Source organism: Carcharodon carcharias, chromosome 3 (assembly GCF_017639515.1).
Source record: "Carcharodon carcharias isolate sCarCar2 chromosome 3, sCarCar2.pri, whole genome shotgun sequence".
NCBI lineage: Eukaryota > Metazoa > Chordata > Chondrichthyes > Lamniformes > Lamnidae > Carcharodon > Carcharodon carcharias.
The window spans coordinates 120,347,260-120,361,717 of record NC_054469.1 but is presented as its reverse complement, the minus strand read 5'-3'; the positions used below and the strand labels follow the sequence as shown (position 1 = coordinate 120,361,717).

General features: G+C 42.6%; 1 protein-coding gene across 12 annotated transcripts in view; it reads right to left on the bottom strand.

The window, feature by feature from the left end:
* phf14 (PHD finger protein 14) overlaps positions 1-14,458 on the bottom strand; it is a 309,934-nt gene that overhangs the window by 170,784 nt on the left and 124,692 nt on the right. For 11 of the 12 annotated variants that reach the window (XR_005942595.1, XR_005942597.1, XR_005942596.1 and 8 more), the window contains 3 exons: positions 11,772-11,867; positions 10,124-10,227; positions 1,902-2,033 (listed from right to left, as the gene is read on the bottom strand). Coding sequence is in view for 9 of the 12 variants with exons in the window: in XM_041183757.1 (XP_041039691.1) it covers positions 1,902-2,033; positions 10,124-10,227; positions 11,772-11,867 (332 nt within the window). In the remaining 3 variants the exon portion in view is untranslated. The remainder of the gene's footprint in view (positions 1-1,901; positions 2,034-10,123; positions 10,228-11,771; positions 11,868-14,458) is intronic. The other variant, XM_041183759.1, reaches the window with a different exon arrangement.

Genomic DNA, 14,458 nt, shown 5'->3' with positions numbered 1-14,458 from the left:
GCAGGATTCCCATTTTATATGGCTAGTCCAGTTCAATTTCTGGTAAAATGGTAACCCCCAAGATGTTGATAGTGTGGGATTCAGCAATAGTAACGCCACTGAATGTCAAGGGGCAATGGTTAGATTCTCTCTTGTTGGAGACTGTCATTGCCTAGCACTTGTGTGACGCAAATATTACTTACCTCATGTCAGCCCAAGTCTGGATGTTATCCAGGTCTTACTGCATTTGGGCATGGGCTACTTCAGTGTCTCAGGAATCACGAATGGTGCGGATCATGAGCAAGCATCCCACTTCTGACCTTATGATGAAACAGCTGAAGATGGTTGGACCTAGGACACTACCCTGAGGAGCTCCTGCAGTTAAGCCTAGAACTGAGATGATTGAGTTCCAACAACCACAACCATCTTCCTTTGTGCTAGGTATGACTCCAACCAGTGAAGAGTTTTCCCTGATCCCCATTGATTTAGTTTTGCTAGGGCTTCCTGATGCTACACTGGGTCAAATGCTGCCTTGATATCAAGGGTGGTCACTCTGAACCTCACCTTTGGAGTTCGGCTCTTTTGTCCATGTTTGAATCAAGGCTGTAATGAGGTCAGAAGTTGAGTGATCCTGGCAGATTGCAAATTGAGCGTTAGTGAGCAGTTAAGTTAAACTCAGTGGAACATAACTTCAACTTAATGAAAGATAACACTGGAATTGATAAAAATAAATTCTTCATGTACAAATCAACACTTCGACTAGACTTCTCAGTGGAGTGATGGAGGCAAAGGGCCTGGATGCATTTAAGAAATAATAGTATGCTGTATTGAGAGAACTGTAGAGAGCTTGTGTATGAATGAAGTAATCTGAACCAAATCATCTTCTTCATATGTAAGTGATATCTTGTGATCTTCTGAGCTCCCATTAACAGCTTTTCCTTCTTCGAGATAGCACTTAGTGGTCAAGCAAGGACATGCTAATACCTGTGCAATCAGAGCTGGGAAGATGAAGTAATGGTCAAACATGGCCACTGGGTTGTGAATTCAATGCACTGCCACTTAAGCTAATAGACCACTCCAACAGATTTTCATTCCCTGTTTGAGAGAGGGCGAGAGAGCGAGATAGGGAGAAAGAGAGTTTAAGAATTGCATTTATGTAGCACATTTCATGACCTCAGGGCATGCCAGAGCAACTCTCAGCCAATTAAGTACTTCTGAAATGTAGCCAGGCTTGTAATTTAAGAAACACGACAGCTGATTTGCACACAGCAAGCTCCTACAATGAGTAAGATAACCTATTTTTGCGATGTTGGTTGAGGGATAGGTATTGGCCTGGACACCCAGGATAACTCAACTTTTCTTCAAAGTAGTATCATAGGATCCTCTAGGTACATCTGAGACATGAGATGAAGTCTTGGTTTAAGTTTCATCTAGAAGATAGCACCACTCAATACTGCAATGGAATGTCAGCTTAGATTTTTGTGTTCAAGTCTTGAGTGGGGATTGAATTCTTAACCTCCTGACTCAGAGGCAAGAGTGCTACTAACTGAGCCGCAGCTGACACTCTATGCAGTTCCAAATTTTTTTTAATATTCGTTCATGGGATATTAGTGTCGCTGGGTAAGCCAGCATTTATTGCCCATCCTAATTATTCTTGAGAAGGTGGTCGTAAGCTAACTTCTGAACCACTGCAGTCCATGTGTTGTAGGGACACCCATAGTGCTGTTAGGAAGGAAATTCCAGGATTTTGACCCAACGACAGTGAAGGAACAGTGATACAGAAGTCAGGGTGGTGTGTGACTTGAAGGGGAACCTGCAGGCGGTTGAAGTCTCATGTATCTTCTGCTCTCCTAGGTGGTAGAGATCACCAGTTTGGAAGGTGCTGTTGAAGGAATATCTACTTATCATTGAAGGATTCTTACCAGTAACTATTTTTTGTCTTCTTGGGCATCCTGGTGAGGGGTGGGTCTAGGCAGCCAAGATGGTAGTAGAGTTTGCAAGTGTCACACAGGACAAGAAGGTGCTGGTCATGATTCTTCTTACAAATTCCACAACTGCAAAAAAAAACATTTAATCGTAAAATATTAACTTGAATCAATCAAGCACCAATTTACCAGTATGTAAAGCCTTAATACTCGGCCAGTTGAAGAAGTGACAGAAGCTCCTGGGGAGTCCAAATACTCAGGCCATTAAAATGTTATGCACAAGTACAGAAAATAATCAAAAAAGCTAATGAAATGCTGGCTTTTATATCCCAAGGACTACAATACTAATGGATAGAAGTTAAACTACAATTATTCAAAACCTTGATTAGGTCGCACCTAAAGTACTGTGTTCAGTTCTGGACACCACTCATTAGGAAGATTATACTCACCTTAGAGGAAGTGCAACATAATTTACCAAAATGATACTTGGATTCCAAGAATTAAATTATGAGGCAAGATTACACAAGCTAGGATTGCATTCCCTTGATTTTAGAAGGTTAAATGGTGGATTTGACCAAGGTTTTCAGAATATTAAGAGGAATTGGCAGAGTAGTGAAACTATTCCCGCTGGCTTGGGAGTCTAGGGAACCCTTTCATAGTCTTAAAAAGTTAGAGTCATAAAAAGACATTTTTTGTCACAGCTTTTTGCTTTCCTCTCATCAGGACAATCGCAAGAATACCAATGTCAGGGAAGCAACAACTTTATACTATATGAGAGGAGTGTGCTGATTGGTTGGCAAGTGGACTCTGGTTGGGAGAGGCACTACCATGGAGAATGCACCAGTTAATGGTGACTGGCAGTTAACAGCCAAACATTGTTTGAAATTTAAAACAAGGCAGCTCAAGTCTGATTGGTCAAGGCATTGTATGGGGATTGAACCAGCGAATGGCTATCACTTATTTTGTTTAGCTGAAACCTGTGCAACGTGCGTACATGTTCTTTCTGTCTGCAAAGAACAGGGCCCTGTGTATTAATATACATGGCTGCCAGAACACACAAATGCACCACACTGCAAGCCCATCCGATACTCCTAAATTGGGTGTCAGCATAATTTTTAGCACAGAGGATTACTTAGCTAATGTTGTCCAATCGTGGAATCACATCTAATGTTGGACACTGTTGAGTTTTGCAAGCATGGGCTGGTTGGGTACGGTCTGTACCTTGCCCGTTGAGAACAGTGGAAGGGGCATGCCGTTTGATACGATCCATCAGTCTTTGGAATGTATGGCCTATACACCTAGACCACAATACTCATTTGTGAGATAGGCAGAATGTCTTTTTGGCTTGATGACAGCGAATAGCACTCATGTTGCTACTACATAGTAGCAGCACGAAACAGCTAGCTTCACCTTATGCTAACATTTTTGAGATACCTTGCCCTTCGAGGGTAATCTGAGGTAGACTAGGCACTTTTTAGGGCCGTAAATGACGGCCTCAGGCCCATTCATGAGTTTGCGTGATAAACAACACGCAATGGTCTGATCAAGGTAGCCATTATCCCACAGGCTGTCTTCAATGCACTCTATTCCAGCACCAAGCTTGCATGAAGAACAAATAGCTTGGGCCCTATTTATGAGGTTGCTGATAAAGCCAGTCTTAAAAGCACATGGACTGTAAGAATCCCATCCTATATATTGACCAGTAAAGGTAGGCTTGCGGTAGACCATGATAGAGAACCCCAAGGCAGATTTCTCAACTGGGCTGGGCTACGTCAAGGAAAGGGAGTTCATTTGACTGTTCTATTTCAAAGGTGAATTTGAGCGCAGGATGGAGCCCATTAAGACATGCAAGGGAAATATTACATGTTGCTACGGATTTAAATATAGCAAATGTATTATCCACATATCGGAAATATGCAAGTGGTAGGAGGTTGGGTGTCATTCTATCGAAGACACATTTCTCATGGAGCTCAACAAAAATGTTTGCAAGAGCTGGGCCTACAGGGGATCCTATGGCAAAATCATCTATTTGGGCATACATGGTATCGTTAAAGCTGAACACAAATGCGCGAGTTGCCAGTGTCCACTGAAGATGCTGAATCCTTGAAAGCGCACCTTGATATAGCACAATCTCATCAATGGACAGAGTGCAGTTTGGAGGAGGTGATATCCAAAATATAGGATGCACAGGCAGAGGATCAGCTTTCAGCACATGACATTTTTATTACTGTGCTATTGGGATGTTGGGCTGAGTGAATGTATTTGGGATATATTGTAATTCTCGTGTTGGTGCAAAAGTTCGACATCCTCAAGTTAATTCAAAAATGAAAGAATTTTAGCTAGGTGCCAATAAAATCACTGGGAATAACCTACTATCCTCAACCTGGCTCAGCTTTGTGATTTTTTTTCTCACACGAAGTTTGCCCAAATCACATCCGAGCAGTACAAATAAATCAGGAAAAATGGCATTCACCATTTTGAAAAAAATTATTAATTCACGGACATGGCTACAGGTGTCAAAACCAGCATTTATTGCCCACTCCGAATTGTCCTCAAAAAGGTTCTGGTGAGACAACTTGTTGAACCACTGCACGACATGTGGTGAAGGTACTCCCAAAGTAATGGTAAGGAGTTCCAAGATTTGGACGATAAAGGAATAGCAAATTATTTAAGTCAAGATGGTGCATGAATTAGAAGGCAACTTGGAGGTGGTAGTGCCCCCAGTTCGAATGCACCTGATGCCCTTGCCCTTCTAGGCAGCAGAATTTGCAGGTTTGGGAGGTACTGCCAAAGAAACCTTGGCAGGTTGCCATTGTGCATCTGCAGCTACATTGTGCTGATAGTAGAGGGAATGAATGCTTAAGGTGCTATATCAAGATCGAACAAATGGGGTGCTTTAACAAAACCCGAAAATGTTGGAAATACTCAGCAGGTCTGGCAGCATCTGTGAAGAGAGAAAAACAAAGTTAAAGATTCAGGTCATGATCTTTCATCAGAAATGAGCTGCACTGTCCTGGATGGTAACGAGTTTCTTGACTGCTGTTGGAGCTGCACTCGCCCAAGCAAGTGAAAAGTGTTCTATTATTTCTAGAAGGGCTTTGGGGAGTTAGGTGGTGAGTCATTCACTGCAGAATACCCAAGTTCTGACCAGCTGTCGCAGCCACAGTAGTTGTGTGGCTTCGCCAAGTTATTTTTCAGGTCAATGGTAACTCTCCAGGACACTAGTGGTGGGACATTTGACAATGGTAATGATATTGAATATCATTGAATGGTTAGACTCTCTCTGCTTGTGATGCTCATTGCCTGGCATTTGTGTGGCACTCACCACTTATCAGCCCGACTGAAAGGTGCCCAGATTTAGAAGCAGTCCTTGCCTGCAGGCAGCATTATCTTGAGGAATTGAGAACAGAACTGAACGGTGCATAATCAGCAGCGAACATTCTCACTTCTAACCTTATTATGGAGGGAGGAACATTATAATGAAACAGCTAGCAATGGTTGGGCCTAGGGCACTACCCTGTGGAACTCCTGCGAGACGTCCTGAGGCTGAGGTGATCGGCCTCCAAAAACCACAATCACTTTTCTTTTAACTAGGTGTGACTCCAATCAGTATAGAGTTTTTCCCGATTCCCACGGACTTCAATTTTGCTAAGGCTCCTTAATGCCACACTAGATCAAATGCTACCATAATGTCAAAGGCAATGGAAGTCACTCTCAACAGAAGTACATCAGCAAAACACTGCAGATGTTGGAAATCTGAAATAAAAATAGAAAATGATGGAAATACTCAGCATCAGGCAACATCTGTGGAGAGAAACAGAGTTAGCATTTCAGGTCAATGACCCTCCATCAGAACTGAGGAAAGAAAGAAATGCAATAGGTTATGAGCAAGTTGAAAACAGGCAGGAAGGAGGAAGAACAAAAGATAAGTTCTGTGAAAGAACAGAGGGCAGGAGAGATTAAACGACAAAAGGTTCCATGGCACAAAAGCTAAAAGGTGTGGTAAATGGATAAAGGATGCCGTCCAAATGCAAAATAAATGAATAAAGAAATCAGAAAACACTGAACCAGCATAAAAAAGAAACAAAATGGAGGCAGGGGTTATGATCTAAAATTGTGTAACTCAATGTTGAGTCTGGAAGGCTATAGAATGTGGAGTCGAAAATTGAGTACTGTCCCTCAAGCTTGTGCTGAGTTCTGTTGGAATACAAAAGCAGGCCAAGGACAGAAAGATCAGAGTGGTTGCATGGTGGAGAAATGAAATCACAAGTGACAGGAAGCTCAGGGTCACGCATGTGGACTGAATGGAGATGGTCATCCAATCTATGTTTGGTCTTTCCAATGGAGGAGGCCACATGGTGAGCAGAAAATAAAATACACTAAATTAAAAGAAAAAAATTGCTGTTTCTCTTGGCAGTAGCATATGGGGCTTTGGCAGGTGAGAAGGTAGAAGGTAAAAGTGCAGGTGTTGCATCTTCAACACTAACATGGAAAGGTGCCATGGGAGAGTGATGGGCTATTGGGGATGATGGAGGAGTGGACCAGGGTGTCACAGAGGGACAGACCTTTCAGAATGACGTAAGGGGAGGGGGAAAGAAGATTCATTTGGTGGTGACATCGTGCTGCAGGAAATGGCAGAGGATGATCCGTTGAAGATGGAGGCTGGTGGGGTAGAAGCTGAAGGTAGTTTGGGGGTGGGGGAGGGGAAGGGGAAGGGGTGATAGCAGATGCGTAAAATAGATCAGACATGGTGGAGAAACCAGGAGAAAAGAATAAAGTCCTTACAGGAAGCGGGGTGTGAGAAACTATTGTCAAGGGAGCTGTGAACTTGTAGTGAATTGATAGCTTACCCCCAGAAAAGGAGCTAGAGAAGCCAAGGAAGGGAAGGGAAGTATCAAAGATGGAATGTGTGAAGTTGAGAGAAGGGTGGAAATTGGATACAAAGTCAATTAAGTTATCCAGTTCAGGGCGAGAGCAGGAAGTGGCACCGATCCAATTGTCAATACACAAAAAAGAAATGGAGAATAAGGAATGCTCTACATATTCCACAAAGACAAGCAGAGTTCACACCATGGGGTACCCATAGCAACATCTGTTATTTGGAGGAAATGAGTGAAAGAGAAATTGTTCAATTTGAGAAGACGTTCAGCCAAGTGGAGAGGAGTGATGGTCGATGCGGACTGATTAGGCCTCCATTTAAGGAAGAAACAGAGAGCTCTCAGACCAGACTGGTGGGAGAATGGACATCTAAAGGGATTGGACGCTCACGGTGAAGAGTTGCTCTCATTTTACGTTTGGAATTCAGCTCATCCACTGACTAAAGATGGTTGTAAACACTTCAGCCTTGTTTTTTTGCACTGGCTTGCCCCTGTCCCCGAGGTGGTAGTGGTTGTGGGTTTAGAAAGTGCTGTCGAAGGAGCCTTGGTGAATTCTTGCAGAGCATCTTGTAGCTGGTGTGCACTGCTATTGTGCGTTGGTGGTGGAGGGAGTGAATGTTTGTGGACGTGGTACCAATCAGATGCACTGCAGGAATTCATCAAGGCTCCTTAGACCGCAGACCTTCCAAACCCCAACCACTACCATCTAGAAGGACAAGGATAGCAGATAGATAGGAACACCACCACCTGGAAGATCCCCTCCAAGTCACACACCATCCTGACTTGGAAATAGATTGCCGTTCCTTCACTGTCGCTGGGTCAAAATCATGGAACTTCCTTTCTAACAGCACTGTGGGTGTACCTACTGCAGCAGTTCAAGAAGGTAGCTCACCGCCACTTTCTCAAGGGCAACCAGGGATGGGCATTAAATGTTGGCTGAGCCAACAAAGCCCACACTCTATGAATGAATACAAAAAAGTGAGGCCATCTAGTTAAACATTGTGGTGGAATACAATTCTGCTGTTGCTGAACTGAGTTGAGATCTGTTCTGTGTCTATCACATTTAGCACGGTGTTAGTGTCATACAACACAATATAGCATGTCCTCAGTACGAAGGTAGAATCTTGTCTCCACCTATACATTCCTGGATAGAAAATCAGTTTACACGTATAAATAATGTTTCTACCAAAGTCATAGTAGCAGAGCAAGAACCTCTGAGAAAGTCTGCTCCCCATGTGTTTGCAAATACATTCAGCATGGAACAGTAAATTCAGTATTTTAGTAAACATAATTTAGAAATGCCTCCTTAGATTAGAATACAGTCCACTAAAATGCAGAGCATGGTTGCTCAGTACTTTTTTTAACATGACTAGTTAGCAAAAAGTGCAACGCTATGGCGTAGTAGCATGTGGATTCATGCCTCATCTTTCCTCAGCTGCTGAGTACATTAGCACATTGTTGTCAGATAATGTGTGAAGTTTAGGTGGGAGAGGGATGTCACTATATGTTACTCCAAAGTACCTTTGACAGAGACTGGGAATGAGTCTCTAACCTACTGTTTTAATCAGGGTGGTACATTTCATACCTTAAAAGTAAAAAATATGAAAAAATTTCAAAGAAACCTAGAGGATTCAGCATAAATTAACTGCACATCATATTAATATCACACTATCAAGCAAAACTGGAGTCAATGGGAATCATGGAGAAAGCTCTCCGCTGGTCGGAGTCATACCTAGCACAAAGGGAGATGGCTGCACTTGTTGGAGGTCAGTCATCTCAGTTCCATGACACCACTGCAGGAGTTCCTCAAGATAATGTCCTAGCCCCAACCATCTTCAGCTGCTTCAACAATGACCTTCCTTCCAACATAAGGTCAGAAGTGGGGATGTTCACTGATGATTGCACAATGTTCAGAACCATTCGTGACTCCTCAGATACAGAAGCAGTCCATGTCCAAAAGCAGCAAAGCCTAGATAATTTCTAGGTTTGGGCTGATAAGCGCTAAGTAACATTTGTGCCACACAAATGCCAGGCAATGACCATCTCCAAAAAGAGAAAATCTAACCATCACCCCTTGACATTTAATGACATTACTACTGCTGAACATATTGGGGGTTACCTTTGACCAAAAACTGAACTGGACGAGTCATATAAATATTGTGACTCCAAGAGCAGGTCTGATGCTAGGAATCCTGCAGTGAATAACTCACCTCCTGACTCCCCAAAGCCTATCGACCATCTACAAGGCACAAGTCAAGAGTGTGATGGAGCCTTCTTCACTTACCTGAATGAATGCAGCTCCAGAAATACTCAAGAAGTTTGACACCATCCAGGACAAAGCAGCTCACTTGATTGGCAACCCTTCCACAAACAGGCACTCCCTCCACCGCCAACACACAGTGGTAGCAGTGTGTACCATCAACAAGATGCACTGCAGGAACTCACCAAGGCTCCTTAGGGAGCACCTTCCAAATCCACAACTGCAACCAACACACATTAGCAGCAGCGTGTACCATCTATAAGATGCACAGCAGCAACTCATCAGGGCTTCTTAACACACCTTCCAAACCCACAACCACTACCATCTAGATGGACAAGGGCAGCAGGTAGATCGAACCCCACCACCTGCAAGTTTCCCTCCAAGTCACTCACTAACCTGACTTGGAAATATATCACTGTTCCTTCAATATCGCTGGTCAAAATCCTGGAACTCCCGTCCTAACAGCACTGTGGGTGTATTGACACTACGTCGGCTGTAGCGGTTCAAGAAGGCAGCTCACCACCACCTTCTCAAGTCCAACTGGGGATAGGCAATAAATACTGGCCTAGCCAGCGAAGCTCACACCCCGTGAATGAAAAAAAAAATCTAGAAGGGCAAGGGCAGCAGACACTTGGGAACAACACCAGCTGGAAGTTCCCCTCCAAGCTACTCACCACCCTGACTTGGAAATATATCACCATTCCTTCACTGTTACTGACTCCTTCCCTAACAGCACTGTGGGTGTACCTACACCACATGGACTGCTGTGGTTCAAGAAGGCTGCTCACCATCACCTTTTCAAGGGCAATTAGGGATGGGCAATAAATGCTGGCCTAGCCAGCAATGCCCACATCCCATGAATGAATAAAAGAAAACCACTGATTCCAAGACAAGAAAGGTACTCGTATCAGGGTAGCAGCCACAATCTTACACATTTTAAATCAAAGCATTTTTAAAATATATATTAAAAAAAGGCCACTTTCCTGGATGTGGGAATGGACATACAGGATCAATTTAACCAATTGCATAAGCTAGACGGAGTCTAATGTGCTTATAAAATTGATTAACTATTTTCTCATTACCTGTACAATACTGCTGGAGGTGCTAATGATTTCAAAGTTCCTCCATCCTTCTTACTTGGTCGTCGTTCCTTGGGAGTACGCAGAATCACAGGGAAATTCAATTTCTGTTAATTTAGAGATATTTTCAAAAACAGAATATAGAACAAGGAGACAGGTAGTAAATAATCAAAAACTGAGCACTGTAGCAAGAAGCTTAACAGTCTCTTTAGCATTTTCTTTTAGATGCACTACGTTTTAAATTCTGGAGAGCATGGGGGTCTTAAATCAAATTTTAAACAACAGTTTACATAAAAGCAACAGAGAAAAGCTTTACAGAATACTGATTTCCACAAGTTTTCAAAGTGACAGACAAGGAAATGGTTACTTTACGTTGGGAAAAACACCACCCTTGACAAAAGAATATTGAAGCAGTTTATTTTTCACAGCATCCAAATACATCGGTGTTCTATAGGTTAATTAGAAAAGTTATCTTATTGGACCAAACTCCCCACAAAACAGTCAAGATTCTCTTTGGGTTTCCACTAATCTGCAACATGCTCGCTTCCCAGACAGCAACCATCTATCAAAGTCATTTCACAGTGGCCCTGTGGGCCTGCATCTGTTCAGCCAACTGGAAAAAAGTGTCATGCAAGCTGTGTAAATGAATCCTGCTGTTGCCGGTTTTATTGCATGCAGTTGGAAATGTATTAGCAAGTCTCGTTGCCACTTATGCTGTGCTATTTTCTGATTTAGCATTCGGTACCAAAACTAAGATATCGCAGTTGATAAGCAAAGCCCATTTTAAGCATCACAACTGGCATCCAACTGCATTAGGGTTTTCAGTTTCACAAAGCAATCACAGCACCATTTTTGTCAGTTTTAGTTGAGAATGCACACATTGTTCTCGCTAATGGCTGTGCCCACCGCCACCCCCCTCACCCAGCAAATAAAATCACCATTCAAAAATGCAGAGGATAAAAGATTTTATTGCAGAGTTTTTAATATTTGATCTATCTGCTCTGCATACATTTTTGTAATTAAGTTTTATGTCCTATTTTGATTTATTTCAATATTATCTTGTGTGCATTGATAGTAATGCTATTAGCTCAGCACCCCTCCCAAAAATAGTTTTACCAATTAGAAGCTGAGAGAAGAAATTCTTTTCTCCCCAAAAGAAATTATAAATCATGCCACCAAATTATAATTGCACATTACGTCACAACTGTCTGTCACTAATGAAACTGCCGAGCAGAATTTAATCAGTATTAATTTTATCCAAGAAGCTGCCTTGCTTACTCGAAACAAGATGGTTAAAATTATTAGATCTTTATTTAGATTATAAGACATAGTTCTGCCCAGCTTTATAATAATGTACAATTGAAAAACAAAATGCAGTGGGGTTGGGTGGGGGTGTCAGGTCAATCACACATGACAGGTCAATCAATTACAGCAAATGGAAAGAAATGAGTACATTCTGCAAACAAGATAGCTATTATAACTTCCAAACAAACCTAAAAGAACCTTGCAGGTGGCATGGCTGCAAGTTCATTTCAATCAGAAATCATTACCCCCACAGTACTGTTGATTAAATAGAAATTTTTCAGGCATTAAATTGTGAAGGGGTGCAACATGGGTTAATGCAGCCATTCAGCAGATTGCATCTACTAACCTGCCCAACAATGTTACTGAGTGTACTCCACAATGTCTGGCCTTCTCGACGTAATTTACCATTCATATTTCGCAGGTTTTCTAGAGATTCAAACAACTGGATAGCAGAGGAAATATATATAAGCAATGAGAGTAAAGTGCACGATATTAAAACAAAAAAAATTAAATTTATCATTCCAGGCCTGTCATTTTGTTTTTCTGTCTATAGGAGGCACTCTAAACTTACAAGTTCACAATGTCTTGGAAAGCAGAAAACACATGCAAGCTGTTAAAAAAAATCTTAACAGTAAATTCCTCCAGGGGTCAGCAACAGAATGGATGGGGGGAGTTGAGAAACAAAAATGTGCTACTGGTCAGGGCAACTCTGAAGTGATGCAAAAATAAAAATAAGGAATTCATTGGGAGAATTAAATCAATTTTAATCCTATACCACTGATGTATAAATAGGACAAATTTCTTTTGAAGTGAAAAATCAAATTTAAGTCAGGAGTGCAGACAATAAACTCAACTCCTGTTTACCCCACCATAGAGCAACACATATGTACCAATCCCAGAATGTAATATATTTCGGAGTGGATTAGCTAGTGAACAGCTATATGTGTTCCATGTAATGCTGCAGGAAAAGGGAAGCTACTCATGAGTTTGGCCTGTCTGAGAAAAATATGTCATTAGAGGAAACAGAATGATACACCGGCAGAGAAGAATTTATAAGAGAGTGCATTTTCACAAAATTTTGGGCACCTTTTAAACGTAAACCAGTATACTAAGCCTGTTTATGAAATAGAGAAGTGCGATAGAATGGGACCACACAAGCAAATGTGAGAGGGGGTAAGGGGAAGAGAGCGAAAGCGAGCAACAAGGCGGGGGAGTGGGAGGAACACTGGGGAACTTTCTCAAGGCGGACTGCCAACTACCCATGTTAAGACCACAACTGCAGCAATTTTGCTTCTCACCGACATTTTCCCATTAGAAGGAAAGCGCAAACACCCGCCAAATGCAGAAGCAACCAACTAATAGGAAGCGGCCAGCCTGAGACAGGATGGTGTGCCATTGTAGCTTAAGCGGGGTTGAGGGTGTCATGCATTGCAGAGCAGGGGTTGGGAACCAGTTTGGTGAGGGGGGGGATGCGCTGGGAGCACACTCCTGGGGAGGGGATGACGGTGCTGGGAGCACATGGGGAGCACGCTCTGTGGGGTGGCAATGGCAAACACCCTCAGGGGTGGGGGGGTGCCACTGCGAGCACACTCAGGGAGAGGTGCGGTGCCATGGCGTGCACACTTAGGGAGGGGAGCAGTGTAGCATGGGGAGCACAGCTGGCAGGCACACTTGAGGGGGCAGAACATACTCAAAAGATGGCATGGGGCAGGCAGCAGTGGGTGGCGGGGCACACAATGGAGGACAGGCGGAGCGTGCAAAAGGCCGGCAGGCAGGGAGCACAACGGCCGGTGTATCAGGTAGTGCGATCATGGGGACAGAACTGGAGCCCAATCAGGTTATGGAGCCCAAGCATGATCAGGGGATGTTGCGGGACCGAGTAGGATTGGTTAGGGGTGTGCGGGCCTCAGCTGAAAGGGCGGAGTAAAGGTGGAGAAAGTAGAGCAAAGGTTTTTTTTCCCCAGTGAGGAAGCTAGCTTCGATGCCTGTGGTCTTTAGTAGCTTCTTGCACCAGTTTTACACCAATATTTGCATCAATAAAAGCAATGCCACACCAAGAAAAGTTTAGACAAGGGGCACAGAGCAAGAACTTTCAGTTTCTCCACCATACGCATATATGGAAGCAATCTATGGCCATTCAGTCCCTCCTTTTAACTCAAACAACATCATGGGTTGTCATCTTCGTGACATTCCTGACTTTACATTACTTAAAAATGTATTAAGCTTTAAGGTCAACCATTTACATGAAGCTTTAGGGTTACAAAAGCCTCATGAAAAATATCTGAACTTTCTAGCAATGAAAATGATCTGAAGTACTAAATAGATGACATAGCTTGTCTATTAATAAATTACTGATACCAAAGGATATTATGTAGATTTATATAATCATGACGTGATGCCGAGTGTTACTTAGCTTTTAGCATCTTCTCACTCACTGCTTACTCAGCTTTGAAATAATCACAACTAGAATAGTCTTCATGTCTCACAGACAACAAAATTACAGATGTGTCGGGATAAAGAACTGTTATAATCTAATTTGTTTCTTTGTTTTAAAGATATTCAAGTTTAGAAGCTTAATTCAAGAATTTATGAAACCAGCCTAACCTGTCTGTCTTTGGATTCTGTCGAAGGGATCAGTTAAAAAAGTGCAGGAAAACATGCAATTCTAATTTCAATCTCTGACTTCAAAACCATACCATCAATGCACCTGGTTGTAACAATGGGAGAGCACACACTTTTTTTTAACTGCCTACCACCCTGAGATACAGACCTCCTTTATTCCATTAAATGTTAAAAAAAGTCGTGTAGGATACCTGAATTACAACTGCTACTAAAGAAACTTGGTCAAAAAAAAATCACCACAGTGCTTTTGGAAATAGTTAGCCCTGCAATGTTTTAATACACATTAGCCCCAACTCACCAATGCTCCTCCAACAGAACCTTCCAAACCCATGGCCTCTCCCATCTTGAAGGGCAAGGGCAGCACATGTGTGAGAACACCACCACCTGTAAGTTCCCCTCCAAGTCACTCAC